This window comes from Penicillium cosmopolitanum (genome assembly GCF_028827165.1).
Source record: "Penicillium cosmopolitanum strain IBT 29677 chromosome Unknown utg000003l:1.0-3747932.0:1.0-3751027.0, whole genome shotgun sequence".
Lineage (NCBI taxonomy): Eukaryota > Fungi > Ascomycota > Eurotiomycetes > Eurotiales > Aspergillaceae > Penicillium > Penicillium cosmopolitanum.
In genome coordinates, this window is record NW_026622673.1 from 488,983 (window position 1) to 507,491 (window position 18,509).

The 18,509-nt window shown below is 48.0% G+C and overlaps 7 protein-coding genes across 7 annotated transcripts; 3 read left to right on the top strand and 4 right to left on the bottom strand.

The window, feature by feature from the left end:
• Positions 1 to 651: 651 nt before the first annotated feature.
• On the bottom strand, positions 652 to 3,260 carry N7509_000338 (uncharacterized protein; the record flags this gene model as incomplete). The annotated part of the gene is made up of 6 exons (XM_056624985.1): positions 652 to 1,191; positions 1,261 to 1,559; positions 1,609 to 1,839; positions 1,919 to 2,339; positions 2,365 to 2,989; positions 3,232 to 3,260. The coding sequence occupies 6 exons, from the start codon at positions 3,258 to 3,260 to the stop codon at positions 652 to 654; spliced, it is 2,145 nt and encodes a 714-aa protein (XP_056493567.1).
• Positions 3,261 to 3,475: 215 nt separating this feature from the next.
• N7509_000339 (uncharacterized protein) lies at positions 3,476 to 4,220 on the bottom strand (the record flags this gene model as incomplete). The annotated part of the gene is made up of 2 exons (XM_056624986.1): positions 3,476 to 3,512; positions 3,535 to 4,220. The coding sequence occupies 2 exons, from the start codon at positions 4,218 to 4,220 to the stop codon at positions 3,476 to 3,478; spliced, it is 723 nt and encodes a 240-aa protein (XP_056493568.1).
• An 836-nt stretch (positions 4,221 to 5,056) lies between these two features.
• N7509_000340 (amidase) lies at positions 5,057 to 6,629 on the top strand (the record flags this gene model as incomplete). Its single annotated transcript, XM_056624987.1, has 2 exons — positions 5,057 to 5,311; positions 5,370 to 6,629. The coding sequence occupies 2 exons, from the start codon at positions 5,057 to 5,059 to the stop codon at positions 6,627 to 6,629; spliced, it is 1,515 nt and encodes a 504-aa protein (XP_056493569.1).
• Positions 6,630 to 11,264: 4,635 nt separating this feature from the next.
• N7509_000341 (uncharacterized protein) lies at positions 11,265 to 13,307 on the bottom strand (the record flags this gene model as incomplete). Its single annotated transcript, XM_056624988.1, has 1 exon — positions 11,265 to 13,307. The coding sequence occupies one exon, from the start codon at positions 13,305 to 13,307 to the stop codon at positions 11,265 to 11,267; it is 2,043 nt and encodes a 680-aa protein (XP_056493570.1).
• A 1,174-nt stretch (positions 13,308 to 14,481) lies between these two features.
• Positions 14,482 to 15,752, top strand: N7509_000342 (ketopantoate reductase family protein; the record flags this gene model as incomplete). Its single annotated transcript, XM_056624989.1, has 2 exons — positions 14,482 to 14,707; positions 14,914 to 15,752. The coding sequence occupies 2 exons, from the start codon at positions 14,482 to 14,484 to the stop codon at positions 15,750 to 15,752; spliced, it is 1,065 nt and encodes a 354-aa protein (XP_056493571.1).
• A 496-nt stretch (positions 15,753 to 16,248) lies between these two features.
• N7509_000343 (major facilitator superfamily domain-containing protein) lies at positions 16,249 to 17,771 on the bottom strand (the record flags this gene model as incomplete). The annotated part of the gene is made up of 2 exons (XM_056624990.1): positions 16,249 to 17,612; positions 17,666 to 17,771. 2 exons carry the CDS (start codon positions 17,769 to 17,771, stop codon positions 16,249 to 16,251), a joined length of 1,470 nt encoding a protein of 489 aa, XP_056493572.1.
• Positions 17,772 to 18,151: 380 nt separating this feature from the next.
• On the top strand, positions 18,152 to 18,502 carry N7509_000344 (Zn(II)2Cys6 transcription factor domain-containing protein; the record flags this gene model as incomplete). Its single annotated transcript, XM_056624991.1, has 1 exon — positions 18,152 to 18,502. One exon carries the CDS (start codon positions 18,152 to 18,154, stop codon positions 18,500 to 18,502), a length of 351 nt encoding a protein of 116 aa, XP_056493573.1.
• Positions 18,503 to 18,509: the final 7 nt, after the last annotated feature.

The window sequence follows — 18,509 nt, forward strand, 5'->3', positions numbered from 1 at the left end:
TTCTAGATCTTGCAATAAGTGTCTACTTTATTTGCTTCACTCGTACGTGTTAATACTAGGTCCACATTTTGGAGCTGACCCGGCTCGGAATCAAGCCGCTTTCCTGCACTATCCGGGGCGTGCCGACTCCATTAACCCGAGAGGTTCTATTTGCCTGCAGTTTAAGACCCACAAATATGAGACCGTTGTAAAATCAATAATAAGAAGTCGTCACACAAGACTTGCGTGCGACCAAACGCACTGTTCAATCTGGTATTTGAAGATGCCAGAAAATGGTGGGCAAAGGCAAGCCGATCTAAGACATGAGAGGTCTCTTGTCGCAGGAAAATGAAAAGAAAAATTTACATAACGGAGCCACAGTTGGTTTAAAGGGGAATGACTTGGTTTGGCATATACAAGCAGCAGATATACGTGTTCCCTGGCGATGCTACATTGTGTTTAAAAAGCCTGGAAACACCTCTTGTTAAAAGCATTCCACTACAACGATAATAAGGAATCATGAGCCGCTATACTATAAAGAATGCTAGAAAAGACCCGAAAAAAGACAGTTAGGAAGAGGGATAGAAGGTGTATAAAAAGCTATAGAAAGATGGCAGCAAAGGGATATTCAACTATGTCGTCAGACTTTCTAGACGGAATGTAAATCAATGCTCAATGAGGTGGGCCAGTACTTTCAAAAATGCCATCACCGGCATCATTTGAGAACTGGGGATCACTTCCACCCACTAGCCCCAAAGTTGGAAACCAAGGCATGTAATTGAGGTTCACCTGGGAGACTTGATCATCCCACCACATCGACCAGGCATCAAACTGCGTGTCACGTTTAGCATCTCCTGAACTTGATCGGTTCAGATCCAAAAAATCAATGTGTCCAAGATCAGCAGCACTAACTTGTATATCTTGAGGGACATAATGTATTGTCGATGGCTGTGTATCATGGGAGACCTGAGATACGTCCGGGTGATCTTTTGACGGGGTTGTTAACGATGGGAATCTCACATTACACGCTTTGGGTGTGGTTGGTTGGGCCAGGCGCGATTCCAGCCGACTAGCGAGGGTTTCGAGAAGATCACCCCAGCGCGTACTTAAGTGAGTATCATCGACCGCAGAGTTGCGAAAACCAACAGCGACTCGCCGGACTAGATCAAGGGACGTGGGTATGTCGATCTCGTTGATGCCAGCGGCGCAACACTAATCCCACGCTTTAGCATGAGAAGAAAAAAAAAGGAGAAAGGAACAGACAAATGACGAGCGACTTACCTTGAGAAGAGTCAAAGCTGCACCGAGAAGCCTGGAGTAAGATCGAACGGGAATATAGGTCAAACTTCCATGGGGATGTAGATCATCGAGGACCGTTCTTAGTATAGTCTGGGCGGCTGTAACAATTCCCCTTAGATGCTTCTCTTCTTCCGTTGAAGCACCTCGTGAACAGCTCTCCGGTCTGCCACTTGCACCGTCACGGGAATTTCGATTGATTGCAGCCTGTAAAGCGAGACTGAAGATACAGAGCTGGGCATACTCGTACTCAATATTCAAGATATAGCGGGTCTGCTTGGCCACTAGACTCGAATGAGCGTTGATTCACACAATGGGATGATTGGTACATACACTTGGCATGGTCAAACTCGATGAGTGATTCGTTTAGAAGTGGCCCAAGGCTGCGAACAATTCGAAGGTACTGTCCATTGCGAATGATTTCTCCTGTATGTCTCGGTGAGACGAAGAGAAGGTCGTTTGCATTCTTCATGATAGTTGCGACGCGCATCCAGCATTCCGTTGCATCGTCATTCCTAATGCCGGGGCTTTTTATGGGAGTGCATGGGGTTGGGTTTCTTCGTCCTGCAATATTCCATGTTCTTCGTTAGCTTGAATCTTTCAAAAGCATCGCATGGGACCTGTTTGCTAAAGAAGTGTATACCTGGTCGACCCGGTTGCTGGGTCGCGTAAACCCATATCAAGCACCGTATACGGTGAAATCTCTCGTGGTCACTAACTACCTTCAGATGGTCGTGCCCAGCTTCATCTTGCCAAAAAGAATTATCCTCGGAGAAAATTCCGTTCTCGGTTGCCAGCATCAAAACAGTGGAAAGCATGGAGTGGCACAACCGATCCGATCGAGCGAGCCAGTCATGTCCGGACCCAGGCCCGTAAATTCCGGCAGTACCAGGACTCTGGCGCGGTCTCTTTGGCTCCGGGATCACGATCGACGACGTATCCTCATCGGGGGGGCAAAAAGTGGAGAGCCCGAGGATGCCAATCCAGCAACAACAACAATGCCTCGCACGTTCCCAACGTGCGGAACCCATGCGACCAACTGTCTGTGTATGCCGGTCGTGGCCCTTTGAGAGAAGGGAATTCACCCACGAACAGATCCTCTAACCAAAACAATCGTGAAATCATGCCCTGTAGATATCTCCAAATGCGATCATGAACGATATAGGAACGCGCGACCGCAGCTGGTCCCGTCCACTTTCGGTATCGCGACCCAATCATCAATATGGTGATTGTCAAGACGGGTTCCTCCTCCATCAGCGTCGGGTGTTGGGAATGACATCGAAAGTATTCCGGCACAACTGGCGAGAAGGCAGACTGGAACTTGTAGAAATGATCCACCATGTCCAGCGCTTCCTCTGCTGTGAAAAGCCCGCCACGGACAAAGCGTAGGTTTGACCAGGCGCGAAGGGCCTCATTGGTGCCTTTATTGTTGCTAGTAGCGGTATGAATGCCAAGCGGTGAGTCGGTGGGATTCGGGTTGAAGCCTGAGTGAGGGCTGGTCGGTGGGCCATCAGTCGACCCCTTTTGAGCCTCACTGTGCTCACACGCCTCTGATAGCAATGTCAATGCGTCATGATAGGTTCGGGGGTGACCCTCAAGCAAAGCAGCTGCAGCACGTCCATCTCCCGGAAATGTTTGGTTCTCTTCTTGTAGAGGAGTAATATTGTTGTGAGGCACAGGTGTCGAATCAGGAAAGAAAGTCGCAGGTTGAGACCTGGGCTTTCGCGAAAGAGGTTGGGCTTTCCGATTGGCAGTCTTCCTTATCCGCGAGGAGGCAAAGAAACATTGTTTGCTCTCTCTGCGGCATCGCGCACAAGGTGGTTTATTCGGACAATCAGCCGATCCCAACTCACAGCGCACTTTCTTCTCTCTACAAGGCTCACAAGCCTGGGCACAGAGTCAGTGGATCGATAGAGGGGAAAATGCGGGGGGGTTAAGGAGTCAAGGCCCACATACCTGGTACACTCGTCTGTGTTCTTTCGCATGAGACATGAAAGGCGAAAAGATACAAGGATCCGAGCCGGGGATATCCACCCTCTTTATGAATATCCGAGGTAAGCGGTGGTCTCCAGCCAGTCGGATGCACGACAATTACCCCAACGCTTGGTCTCGTAATAAAAACTTTAATCAATTGGTCATGAACGCCCCCATTCGGAGGCTGTTCGAAAACTATCCTGAGATGCTCCGTGCATACCAAGTACTAGAAGCTGACATCATGGACATATGCCTCAAGTCCTCTGTACGCCTCTAATTACATACTGTCGACCTAAAACATCGATTTTATCCCCTGCAGCCATGTTTAGATCTCTCTGTCTCATCGCTTCAATTGCAGCGGTTGCCAAAGGAAGGTTGGGTGAGGCATCACTCTCGAAGGAGACTTGCCAGCCCTCGGAAGCAAGCCAATCTTCTTTTCGAGCAGCAAATCCACCATTTATCTCTTTTTGAATAGCCAGATAATTCGACCCGACCCTTCCCAAAAATGTCATACCATTAGCACTCTGTAGAATCCAGCACCTATCTCCTGGATCCGTCGAAGTAACATCCCTCCACACCTCTTCATAGTCAGTCGGAACACCATCTTTGCAAGGGCAAGGCGTAGTTCCAATTTCTAGATCGTCCCCATTTGGCAGTTTTTTGAAGTAAGCCTCGTCGGGAATGGTTAGATCTAGCGAGTCTATGATATGGGTCCATCGGAAGGTTGCTAGGAGACCAGTTAGTCTCGGAATAGGTGCAAGGATACGAGTAGGCGGCAGGGATAATTTACGGGGGTGACTTTGGAGTAGGATCCTTTCTCCAGCTCGACTCCATTGTATGGTGGCATCGTTTTTGTTTAACCTCAAATCAACAAAGTAGCCTCCAACGTTGAGAGCGATTGTTTCGGTATCCTCATAGGCTGGCTCGGGCAGCCATCGAATGCTGATTCTCTGCAGTGCCGAGGGGTTCATTCTTGGTTGTCGTTGAATTCTTCCGTATTATCTTGTAAGGAATAAGTCGGTCCAAAATGCCTGACGAGGTGTGTTTTTTTTAAAAAAAACCTCAACTCACGTGGGCCATTGGGCTAACCCAGTCATAAGTCTTGCCAAACCCGCCCCGAACCCGCGTTTGGCGAGGTCAACCCAGTCCTGGTGAACGTTATTCTCCACTTGGTGAAATGTGGTTACCTAACAGAACCTCAGGAATCCTATCGACCCCGCACATAAGCTCTAAAGTTCCGGGTATTCCCGCCGGAGATGCACCGAGTGCCGGATTCCAAATCGATCGTTGCTTCCCTATAGGGTTGCTACAGAAAAGACTTTGTTCGTCAGACAGGATTTTTAAGGTTTAAGAGAGAGTTCTGGATCAATTACAGTTTGACTATCCCATAGAAGCCCACTTAGTGGCCTGATAAGTAGAAGCACGCACCTATTGGGAGAATAGCCCGGGTCGGCCATCTAAGCAAGTGACGGCTCTTCTTTAGCTCCGAAATTTATAGTTTAACCTTCGAGAATAGCATTCCAGGGCTAATCGTTCCGTGGAGGCTCCGCCACCAAAGCATAAGCAAATTATTTGTCGCGTATGCGGAATTTAGTCCGCTGGGATTTCATGGATCAATAGCAATAATGCCTCAGCTGCAACGACCAGGTATTACAAATACAAGATACGCAGCAGCGTTTGCCATAAGAATGTGTGTTTATTATCAAGGGAATGAAAATCACAATTTCACAAGTCTTCGAATGTACCAAGACTTTCTACCCTACACAAAATCGATCCGCTGTCATACCAATTATCCAAAGTTTCCAACATGGTTGTACTTCAAGAAATGAGTATTACGCAAGCCCACGAGGGGATCAAGCGAGGTGACTTCACGGTGACAGATCTGGTTGGGGCCTTCCTTCAACGCATTGAGGCATTTGATAAAGTCGGCCCTCGAATCAACGCTATGATGGCTTTGTCGAATACGGCCCTCGAAGAGGCAGCTCAGTTGGATCGGTATTTTAAGAACACTGGCAAATTCAAAGGCAAACTTCACGGCATTCCAGTCGTGGTCAAAGATCAGGTAAGCAAACACTGAGGCATATAAAGAAAAGTACCATAGAGCTGATGCCTCACATTAGGCCGACACCAAGGGAATAGTGACGACATATGGTTCTGCTGTGGCACTAGACAATGTTCCCGAAAAGGATGCGTTTGTCATTACTAAATTGAAGGAAGCTGGGGCTGTGATACTTGGCAAGACCACGACCTCAGAGTGGGCTTGCTGCTGGTTCAGTGCGAACGGTGCGACCGGTTACGAATTCACCAAGAACCCATACAGCCTCAGTCACGATGTCGGTGCATCTTCTGGTGGCTCTGCAGCAGCTCTAGCCGCAAACTTTGCAATTCTAGCAGTTGGTGAGGATACTGGGGGCTCTATAAGAGTGCCTTCGTCATTCTGCAACCTTGTTGGCATCCGGCCGACCCCTGGTCTTATTTCCCGAACCGGGTTTTGTCCATTGATCAAGACACAAGATACACCAGGTCCTATGGCAAGAAGCGTTTGGGACTGTGCTTCAATGCTTGATTGCATGGTCGGGTTTGATCCTGAAGATGATTTCACCGGCCTAGCGGCGACTGCCGCCGCCATGGGACTTCCTAAAGGAGGAAGGTATACAGCCTTCCTCGAGAACGGACTGGAAAAGATTCGAAAAGCAAAAGTTGGAGTTGTGAGACAGCTCTTCGGTTCCGATGATGATCTCAGTTGTCGGGCCGTGAATGGAGTCATCGCTAGCGCATTTGAAAAGCTGAAAAGCATTGGTGTGACTTTTGTGGATGTGAACATCGAGGATTTAAGACACTACATGATCTATAGTCAAACATACCGCGTCAGATCCCGTATCGATATCAACACCTTCCTTGCTACAAAGCCCCATCTGCCAGCAGACATTGCGGAGATTGTGCCGCGGACGCCCAACAAGCCTTATCTAGACCTTTTGAGTGCTGCTGCCCATGGCCCTGAGGACCCGACCACGGAACCCACATACGCGGGTCGTTTATTGGCACGAGATGAACTCAAGCGAAAAATAAACTGTCTCATCGCATCCCTTGGCCTAGACGCGTTAGTGTTTCCTGATCTTCAAATCCCTCCGCCGCGATTTGAAGATGCCACGAACGGCCGGATTGAAACATTGAAGTTTCCTACGAACACATTCCTCTCGAGCCAGACATGTCTGCCAGCGATTAGTGTGCCAGCAGGATTCACACAAGACGGGCTACCCGTGGGTCTTGAGCTTCTCGGGCTGGAGTATCAAGAGCAGCATCTTTTGGAGTTAGCGCGAGGTGTTGAGGCTACATTAGAAGCTAGAATGATGCCTTGTGAGGATTCTTGGGCTCGATAATTGCTTTTATTTGACGATTCTGCTTATAAAATAGTGTGAGCCGTAAACTTGATGTACTTGAATTCAGCGCGGTAAAAAATACAAGAACCTATAAAAGGTCGATTACCCAGGTAATAGGAGTCGGTCTTGAAATGACGATTAATACCAGGCAGCCCCTCATTACTCGAAGGTTTAGTACCGAGTTTACAGGTGATTCCGTAGGTATTCGAAACTTTATAGGTCGTAAAGGTGCTTATCTAACCACCGGACCATGTCAAGGTTGCCGGACAGCCGGTTCAACCCCAGCTTCTCAACTACTTAAATCTAGTAACTCACCAAAATGAGATTTGAGTCAATCGAGTCAATTGAGTTTGTTACTACCTTTTTCCATCACACTCCTGTCATGAAAGGCCGACCGAAGCTCCTTGTACCACCCTGCACATTTTGCGATAGACATTTCAAGCGACAGGAGCACCTTAAACGTCATCTACACACTCGTATGTCATAAACGTTTCAGTCCACCCGCCCATGTTTCTAACATTTATATTCCTAAAGATACTCAGGAGCGACCCTTTAAATGCTTCCGCTGGAAGATATTTTCCAGACAGTGCGGCATTTCTTCCCTACTACCCAGGTTCATCTCCTGACCTGATGTAGGGGCTTACTTGGTCGCCACACCCGACTTGCACACTGGGGACAAACTGACCAAGAACTACTCGAAGATCACCAACTGAATAAATCCATTGCTGGTCCGATGCAGCTTGCTACTCCGACACCTTTCATTTTCGTGGCCGATCCCCAGCAGCGCTCGCTGTCCACTTTAGAAAACGAGGCATCAGGGTTTCCCAGTGAAACTGCACAGGGTGGCAGGACTTCAGGCACATCCAGTCCCCCTTTTTGATTAGATCCACCGGGTTATTATCTTCGAGATGATTTCATGGAAGACTTTTTAGTTCTAGAACCCTCAGTCAACACAAGAAACCATATCAGCGAGAATTATCAAGTCGATGGCAGTATAGGAATGACGAATGGAATATCCGATAACATCCAATGTTTCTCCCTAGGCTTTGACTTCTCCTTGGGCGAAATCACAAACAACAATTACCTTGATATCGCCCTATCGTCTCTTTATAACCAATTCCCGCCGGCTGAGCAAGGTATATGTGGTGAATATTACATTAATGACATACTCCACGCAAATTCGACAGACACTCTAATCCCGACTAGGGATCTTGAGACTTTTCCAATAGCCCAGCCGAAAACAGGGGAAGCACCATACACAGGCACCCACCAGGATAAGCCAAATGACCAGGTTGATCTATTTCTACACAAGACTTATCTCTCTGACAATAAATGGAAGATCGAACATTGGACGATATTTGCGCAGGCTTATGAGAGGTTGTCAGTCAAAGTCAAGAAGCTGACAGACGCAAAGCCAAGTGGATATTAGTTTCCAGGCCGATCTGCATTTTCTCGATATCTGTCAAATTATTTGCGCGGCTTTGATCCACATTTACCGTTTCTTCACTTACCGACTACGTCGCCAAATGGTATGTCTTCTCCGCTTCCTTTGGCTATCGCCACTGCTGGGGCATTTTATGCTTTCGAACACCCGCAGGGTTATTTCCCTCTATCTTGCGGCAAGAGCTGCCATCAGTCAGAAATTCGAACAGCGGCGACCCCGAATCTCTGCGCAATCTCATAGCGAAGTATCGCAGTTATGCCAAACTTCCTTGTGATGATTTTCCCAGGTTCAATGCAATCAATCAGAATGAGTCAATATCCGAAAATCTCATAACTTTCAAAGACCTCGAGATTGCTCAAGCCCTGATAGTTCTCATACAGCTCACGTCGTGGGTAGATCCGCCGGTGATATATGACGCCTTTTCTATGACCAGCCAACTAGCTGTGCTCGTTCAGGAAGCCTGGCACACGCTACTGGCACGGGCTCAGGTTTTGAATGAGAGACATGGTGTCAATAGGAAGTATACCGGCGAACAATATTCGCGGCATATATTGTTCTAAGTCTTCAAACCGTAACATTCAACTTGCAGCAAATTTGGCTTGAAAGACACGGATCTCGTTGTTTGATGGGATTATCGCCGGGCCTACCCGCTGATTTAATCGAACGCTTTAATCAAGCTCTTTCTAAATGGCAGTCGAGTTGGAATTCATGTGTTGAGTTCTCCATGGATCTCGCCGTTCTGCCAGTTGTGGCGACCCGCATAGTCGATTTTCTATAACCACTACGCATATAGATAGCTCATGACATAATCTTCACTAGTACCGCCACAGTCTTATGACATAGTAAAAGATAAAAATATGCGCCGATTAGTCCTTTGATTAGACTTTCGCTCCGCCAAAGTGCAGCCTCGGAGAATATTCAGTGGCCGCTGAAAATGGTTAGCGCAGGACCCACAGCTCGGTGGGTCATGATCGTCCGGAAAGCAATCGACAGCTTCTGTCATTTTCGTGAGCCAATCGGTTTCTCGGCTTTCAGTGCAAAAGGCGGGGACCTGTTTACGTAAGCCATTGTGTCGATGATAAGCATAGATTTTCATACGCTGTCTACTAGAGTTGTCAGACAGGCGATCAAATTGGAGCAGATAGGCAGAGGAAGTGTCGAGTGCCAAAGAGTTTACTCATTAGGGGGAGGTTCTTGCAGAAGATACATAGCTTCTAGAACGCTCTAGACCAGTTAGAAAAAGCAGCAGCTTCCCATTCGACGGAGGACCAGTCAGGCTATTGCGATGGCAACTAGGAGAACACGACCACGGATCGAATCTCTGTTGCCAAAAGTATGTGTGATATTCCAAATACCTCACCTGCCCCAACCGACCTCCTAAGCAACAAAGACCTGTTCCATCGGTACGCTGACGGCCCGTCAAGTTCAGGCTTGTGGATCGTGTCTGGACCTTTGCAAACCCTTCTAATTTCTTCTCCAGACCACAGATAGAACCTCCTTGAGCTCCGGTCCCGTGGGTCGTCGCTGAGATCTGCATCGCACCCCGTACCTGCGTCTGTCTAAATTCGCGCCTGGTGTTTGATTGGTCCGTCAGGTGCTTTTTGTATCCAGGGTCTCATCAGTGTGATAGTAGCGTTGCAATCTTACGAGGGGTGGCGACCACAAGAAAATAGCTCGTGAGTCTTGGTTGCAACAGTGCATATGGTTTTCCGGGAAACTAGGCTCGGTTTCCTATGAAAGGCTTTCCAATAAGGTCTGGACTTTGATTATGCCCTCGAAAACAAAGAAAATCTTCATCCTGAGTTTAAGAGTATGTTAGTTCCTGCGGGGCCAGGGAGTAAAGATTCTAGTAAAGGCAACATTACCTGGCTACGATTAGACAGGAAAGAAACATCATTCAGCGGCGCGGGGCCAAGGATGAACAGGATTGATTCTAGGGAGACCAAAGGGTCCTCTCGGTCAACCGCGGGTACAGCTCAGCATTTCTGTCGGCCACAAAGTCCCCAACCAATTATTTCGGCATCTGTTGAAGCACTTCAACCCTCATGAAAGAGACGGTGACGTGGCTAAAATGGGCAGGTGTAGAGTGCCACCGCGTTGAGCGATTTAATTGCAAATTCAATGATACATATGTAGGAATAATATAATTGCGGCGTTACTGTCCTTTCAACAGTTGATGAAAGTGGTTCACCACACTCAATGCAGGTTTCAGAAAGGAATAAATCCAGGTCGAAACTTGAGTATGCAGGCTATAAAGTCTCCAGACACCAGTTCAACGTCCTTTCAACCACTTCAACGCCTATCAACGAGACAGTGATTCTCGCTACTATCTGCGCAATCCACCACCCGGGGCCGGATTCCCAGCCCAAAAGAATCAGGACTTCGGTCCTCACACTCCGATGTGTCATGGTGTCCCTCTCTTGCCTGCGGGATTGAGAGTCTCCGTGGCCTCGGCTGTCGCTGCTCCGAGCCCAGGGATATAAGAATGTGCTCCCTCACAGCCAATGAGCCCTGTGATTTTAAAATGCGCTCCTTCGCTGCCCCGAGCCCCGCGAGTGTAAAAAGGTGCTTCGCAGGACGAGCTCTACGTCAACAAACTCCCTCAAAGGGGGTTGCTGCGAGAACAAGGCCTCTAGCGATGTGCAGGCACCTCTTCGTGGTTTTAGGGACCAGTATTCGAGTATCCAAGATATTCGAAGAAGCAAAGACCTGCGCAACATTTTCATCATCTGTTTCGTATTCCGAATAATCATTATCGGATAGATAGAACGAACCCTATGTAGATCATCGCAAATTCAATCACCAAATTAACAAGCCATTGCTACTACACGTGCAACGAATTTGGCTGACATGGCTAGCCGCTGGAGGGACGCAATGCCGTATATGAATGTGTTCGAGTTCATTCGCCAAAAGGCCTTGTGGAATGCTGGCAAATTTAAAATCTAATCTAGTGCTCTAGTCTTGCTGAAGCGGCTGAGTTGAACTTGGAGCAGCTGAAGAACCGTAACTTGCATCGAGCTGACTTAGGGATGATTGAAGACATGGTGTATTGTGGGACTATACAGCAGGAGTTATTAGAGGGTAATTTCATGGAGATCATGTAAACACTGAGAATTTTGTATTTGATTTCAAGCGTGCTACATAAGCGAGTGTTGGAGAGGAGAGTTCGATTTTATGGCGACACTAGATATTTACAAGAAGATCAACTTGCTAGTTGTCGAGCCAGGGTTTGTGCGAGCTGTGATGATCACAATTGTCTGTGTCAATGCAGGACTCGACCATCTCTTCCACAATTGATCACGATCCGATGTGGGATAGGAAGCTACGAGGAACCACCTCTCGCCTTCTACGATCGGCTTAAACAGCTGACCGTTAACATAGCACTCCAAAGTCATTAGACGGGTATCCTTGGGGACAACTGATCCCTGAATTTGAACAACCACCTTAGCGCCGTGAGTTTTCTTCACATGAGTATCCACCATTAACTCAAAGGTCGATTGAGAAGTCCATGGCCGAATATCTCGGCCAACCTTAACGCAATCAGATTCAAGAGCAGGGACGAGAGGTGGCTTAACACGGCCCTTCATCGCTTTCTCAAAGGCAAAGCCATATTTAAGGAGGCTGATATCATCATATGCCTTCCCAGCAAAGGTAAGATTCACAGGCATCCCGGTATCTTTCATAACACCCATGGGGACAGAGATAGTTGGCACACCAAGATGACGCATAGGCCTGTTCCCATTCGAGTACTTAACGCCATTGCTCCAGGCATACTGCGAGGCCTTTTCATCCCCGTCCGCATTAGCAGCTCCCACATCACCATTAGCCGGGAATACTACAACGTCGAGTCCAAGCCCATCCATCCAGTTTTCAAGAGTCTCCTTGCGCGCATTTTCAAGAGCCTGGACTGCCTGCTGAATCCCCGGGATGTCAAAAATAGACGCTGGCCTCCTGTGCGGGTATTTAACCATCTCATCCCACATCAACGCATTAGCCGCATCAGGCGCACCATTCAATGACCCCGGGGCGGGTGGGAAGATAGTTGTCGGATCAACCTGAGAAAGAGACTCGAGACCCTTTTGGCCGTTGTTGATCAGGAAGTCATCCCAGACATGGGCAACCAGGTCGCACCTCTCCAACGTAGGCCAGCTTTCTGGTAGATTTGCGACAGTGACGAGCAGGCCCTTATCTGCGTTCGATTCGTAGATTGTCACAAGCGGGAAGTCGGTTTCGATCACCTCTGCACCGCAGGATTCGAGGACCGTTCTAGCCTGCTGCCATAGCTTGATAACGGAGGGCCGGGTATTTACTTTGCTAGCCGGGGATAGAGAGGAGTGGTCGCCTCCGATGTACATTGATGGCACGCCGATACGCTTCCCGCGCAAGGAAGTGCCATCCTGTAATATAGAAAAAGACTTTGGTCGTAGTGTATTGATTGAAGGGAGTGAGATGAGTTTCTGTTCCTGATAGAAATCCCCTGAAGGGGTTTTATCGGAAACGGCTAGAATGTCGAGAACGTGGAACATGTCTGCCATAGTTCTGGTATGAGCCACCAGGACATCACAGGTCGGGTAGAGCGGCCAGACACCGCGGAGAGGAAGAAGGCCTTTGGAAGGTGTGTATGCAATAATAGCATTATTAGACGCAGGCGAGCGACCAGAAGAAACAGTCTCGGTGCCGAGAGAAAATGCGCAAAAGTTGGAAGAAGTTGCGACGGCCGATCCATTCGATGAGCCGGAAACATACGCCGCAGCCAGGTATGTGTTGTTATATGGACTTTCAGCACGCCCATAAGACCCGCGTTGCATACCGCCGTACGCCATCGCAGGCATGTTCGTCCGACCCAGAAGTATGGCACCGGCCTCTCGGAGACTTTGGATACACGCAGCATCCTCGTTGGCGATGAGCGTCTCGAATGCAGGTGATCCGCTGGCAACGGTCATGCCCTTGACTTTTATACTGTCTTTTACGAGGTATGGAATACCCTCCAGTGGACGAGGTGGTGAACCAGTAGCGCGCCGGGCATCGGAGGCGGCTGCTTCGTCGAGGACGGATGGGTTAAGGATTGGGATGGCGCTGAGCTTTAGGCCATTCGCGTCGTAAACGCTAATTCGTCGCAGGTATCGTGACACCAAGTCCACGCTAGAGAGCCATCCTGAAGAAAGGGCGGATTGGAGCTCGGAGATATTTGCGTCGAGGAGCGAGAAGTCTTCGGGTTGGCTTTGTTGAGCCATGAAGTTTATGGTTGAGGATATATTTGTCCAAGTTGACGTTTTGAGATGCGGCTTATGTTATCAATGCCCGTACAACTTCAGAGAGTAATACTTGGCTTTTTCCGAGGCTGGCAAGCATATAACCCCGTCAACGTGGCGGTGGCGGAGAATAGTCCGCCCTCTTGGAGCACAGCGGAGTATTGTCCGCTCCCCACCATTGATGAACGATAACTCCGGAGATAATGAACCTCCTCTCATTGACAGCCATTACAACCTACGTCCAGGGCCATGGCCGAGTTTCATATAATAAGCCGCTGGACTGAGGAAGATAATGTGAAAGTTTTGGAAACTGTTTCTATGTAACTTGACCCCGCTACTTCGCGATGGACCTTGTTTAATGCGAGCACATGCCCGATGAAACCCATATCTATCGGAGTATTAGTTGATTCATCATTATGTATGGTTCTTGGGAGGACTTTCAAAGTAAACTTGGCTGGTTGTCAGAGCCGTGGCGGCGATTTGTGAGAAGTCGCCAAACCAAGTACATTAAGATAGAGGAGGGAAGTTCGAGCCGCTATACTCCAAATCAAAAGTCGAGCCGAGGATTAAGCGCGGCCCAATCGGAGGCACCTTTCAAACTTTGAAACCATAAGAATTGCCCATAATTGAAGAATAGCCTAGACAAGTTTCAATCGACTGATCGTCATGCCATTGAAGATAAGTCCATCTGTCCAGGATGATAGTCTAAAGTGCTTTCACAGCCATTGATCAACGACCTGCACCCCAAGCTTTTAGTGGATACCAAAAAGCTTCCAGAGCTTAGGAATTTTTGTTGCGAAGAAGCGGAGAATGTCCGCTCGATTCACCGCTTATAGGGAGAACCAACCACGTCGCTGACCGAGCGGCGATTAACTCTCAGCAATTAACTCAACCAAAAAGAGAATCAAACAAAATATGGGATAGCGTATCACGTTTCGTACAATGTTTACTTTCGGGAATACCTTCCTCTTAGAAGCAGCTCCTTTGCCGTGTTTTAGCCTAGTTTTCAGTGCTTTCCCAAGACAGGTTCATTTTCAGCCCTGCTTTTACCCTACTCTTTACCATGGCGATAAACTTCTAGCCTTACATAAACTCCCGCTGATTCCTTTTTGCCCTTGATATCATCAACGATCTTTCTAATCATTTACCCGTGATGATGGATCATGGCAACACTCTCAATTCAATCCCAAATCAACGAAAACGAAACATCTGCCTAGTTGGCAGTGGTGGTGTTGGCACAATTGCAAGTCTCGTGCTTGAGAAATCCGGACGCGCAGAGGTTACTTCTGTGCTGCGGAGTAAGTTTGCGGTGATTAAGGAAAGAGGCTGGGATATTGAGTCTGTTGATCATGGGTGGTTAAGGGGTTGGAGGCCCACAAGAGGTTGGTTTCTTTTCACTTAGAATTCTTCTCCCGTTGGTATCAATGATTTCTCTCTCTTCTATCCTTTAAAGAGGCTTGTGAATACCTAGGATCTTTGTGGTCCAGGATGGTCAAGCAATATTTATTCGAAAAGATACAGGTTTGAACAGTTGATTTGAACGCCTACCACGTGAAACTGCTCAATTGCTGACTGATCCGGTGAATAGTCGTTTCGAGCATTGTTGATGCCGTCGTGCCCAATGAACCATTTGACTTCATCGTCATCACTACAAAGCAGCTCCCGGAAGCTTACTCCGTCGCCGAGCTAGTCAAGCCTGCTGTTTCCCCAGGACACACCTCTATCGTGCTCATTCAGAATGGCCTTGATATCGAGGTTCCAATAATTGCAGCCTTTCCAAACAACACTGTCATATCCGGCATCAGCATGATTGGCTCACGGGTAAATGGTGAAAATTGCATCATTCATGACGGACCAGACGAGCTGGTAATTGGAACACACTTTCATGATGGAATGGACAGAGCTTTGCAGCACCAGAAAACGTGCGAGTTTGTGGATTTATATGCAGCTGGTACTGTGGGACCAGGAACAATAAGTGGCAAATGTACATTCACGGAGGATATGCTAGTTGCACGTTGGCAGAAGCTACTGTGGAACAGTACTTTTAACACACTCTGCACACTTCTGAAGATGGATGTTGGAGAACTGCAGTCCTCAGGTGGGAGGGAGACCCTGTTGATACCTGCCATGTGGGAGGTCTACGCAATTGCTAAAGCTGTGGGACATGCTCCTGCCAAGGAGATGATACATCATTATGCCTATCGGTCATCCAATGACTGCCGATACCGGCCGAGTATGCTCCTAGATTTGGAGAACAATAGGCCTATGGAGCTTGAAGTTTTGTTGGGTACTCCATTGAGAAAGGCAAAGGAGAATTCTGTTTCGACACCGATATTGAGCACGGTATATGAACTCTTGAAGGCAGAAAAGTGGAGAATAGATCATGAAAAGGCGGCAAATATCCTTGATACTCAAAATTTCTCGTGATCTATATCCCAACGAAGGAGAACGAAATGCAAACTCTCATCAAAATATGTTTGCTAATTATCTTTTTGCGTTCCGAAATAGCAATAAATTGACCTCTAATTAGTCTAGAAGTCCTAGATGATTATTGTACGCGGTTTACGTAGGCCAAGTGAAACGAGAGGACTATCCACCAGAAATATTAAAAAATATTGCGTTTAGTCCAACAACTGAGAGTGCAAGTCCTTGAAAGTCCAAGTTAAGGTAATCGAAGCCTGAGCAAGCCAAAGCAACTGCTTAGCTCCTCTTGAAGAGCGTCGTTTGTTAGCTAAAACCACATCTCCACCGGCGGAGCTCAAAGCGCCTCACGTGCAGTCAAGGCTGATTAAAATCTTAAACTCTACAGAAACAAATCATAGCATTGACAGGCATTGTCACGTTATAAAGGTTAAGTGTAATTTCCTATAAGTCGAATTGGTCCTGACGCTGTCAAACGCCCAACTTGGCCCATGAATCCATCTCAAGTGAAGTATCGAAATCTAGGAGATTGTTCTCCATCGGGCAAATCGGATGTATCGACATCCAAGGCACATAGTTTCACACCCTGGGCCTTGTTTCTCCTATCATTCTCCCACTTCATCCAACACCCTAAGATCAACACACAGACCATAGCAATGCCGTTACAAATGCAAGTCGTGATAAGGGTGGGTATGTATTTCGGCGCATATTCGACACGGAAGGTGGCCGCCGAGAGAATGCCCGCAAAGTTGCCTAGGCCCACCAGGAGACCAGTCGTTGCGGCACGGCTATTCTCATTCAGATTGTTGTTGTTGTGCCAAGACTGGACGAGACACGAAGGAATATAAGAGCCGGCAGCCATAAGAAAACATGCGAAGTACGCGACGGCCTTGTGGTTCAGAACATCGATAGTAATGAGAATTAACATTCCCACAAGAGAGGTGGAAAGCGCACCAAAGACATGGTAAGTGCGTTCGTGAAAATAATCCGATGACTTCGCAACAACGAGGAGAACCAAAAATCCGACGGCATTAGGGGCGACAGTCCATAAATTAGTCTTGACGACACTATACCCGAGACGTTGCACGATCTGCGGAAGAAAGTTCGAAGTTGTTGCGAAGGCGACGGGATAGGTAAAGCAAAGTAAACACCACAGAGCAAACTTCCAATCCTTCCAGATCATGAAACATTCCTTCATACTAAAAGCTACATCAACGTTGTTAGAGCCATCACGCAGGGCACGGGCCACAGCGGCTGCTTTCTCTCTGTCATTCAGAAACCACGCCGAAGCAGGAGAGGCAGGCAGCCACCAGAAAGAGAAAACGCCAACAATGACAGTCAAGATGCCTTCGATCATCATAAGCCACTGCCAGCCCGCGATGTGTGGGTCTTGGATTCTGAAAACGCCGTAGGAGATGAGCCCGCTGAAAGTTGCCGCTAGCAAAGCGGAACCAAAAAAGATCGCGAGACGAAACCCGAGCTCCGAGCGTTTATAGAACAGGGTGAAGTAGAATACTACACCAGCATAAAAGCCGGCCTCGCAGGCACCCAAAATCAAACGCATGACTAACAGGCCTGCAAAGTTCTTAGCAGCACACTGAAGAGTGGCGATTGAACCCCAGGTGACCATCAGACTGGGCAAAACCCATTTTGCAGAGAATTTCTTTGTGAGCAAGTTGAGAGGGAGGTCGAGAGTGCCGAACGGAATATAGAAAAGCAGGATCAACAGGCTGTATTCGTTGCCAACGAAATTGAGGTCCTCTTCCAGTCCATCTGTTTTAGAGTTCCCCAAGTTTGAGCGGTCCACGGAGTTGAAGAAGTACATCAAAGAGAGGAAAGGCAGAAGAAATGTGTCGAGTTTGCGAACTGCATATTCGTTATTAGGGGGAAGACACGAAATTTCCAAGAGTGGATCTTACCGTACGATCGCTCAGCCTTTTGGTCGACAGGGACCAGAGTGCCCAGTGTGGCAGACTCAGCGTCTTGCGAGGAACATTGGAGAGTTTCCTTATCGAGCTTCTCCATAATGGGATTTGGGATTCCGGTTGCGATGAGGTGGTAATGACTTTGCAACTCTTTGGCCGTGCAATGTTACGCAGTCCTTACATTTATATATGAGTGACCCTTCGAAGATGGCATCGGTCTCATTAAACCTTTTGGGGTAATGATCATGGGGTATTGCAGTTATCAGATAGTGGCAAGGAAGGCTTTTGCGACTGTATTCTAAGTGGTTCATCCTCATTCCACAGCGGACAAAACCCCGCTGTGATCCGCTCGGGATAACTTGCCACGCCGATAGCGGCCCAAGCAATCATCAAACCCTAATTTATCATTATTTCTCTCCATTAACTGCATGCAATTCCGAGCGACAGCGAGGGGCTATTCTCTCGAGTCTACACCAGACAATGTCGAAAGTCACGGCGAGATCATCGCAGAACCGGGCGCGGTCCTTCGGAGGATGCTTGACCTGTCGATCGCGCAAGGTCAAGTGTGACGAGGCCCGTCCCTGTGTGGCCAGTGCTCACGAGCTAGCCTTGTTTGTGGTGGTTACGCAGCTAGAATTCGCTTTATATATTATACTTTTCATTCAGACTGGACTGTTGCTGCAACTGTTGCTGCAGATGATATCGGACAATGTGGAGGCGGTCGCAGTCGTCGAGTGCTTTTCACAGGTAATTACCTATCAATCCCACGGCGTCTTCGAGTCTGATGATGAAAGACGATGGCACTGCCCTTGGGAGAAAACAAAAGAATAAGAAACCA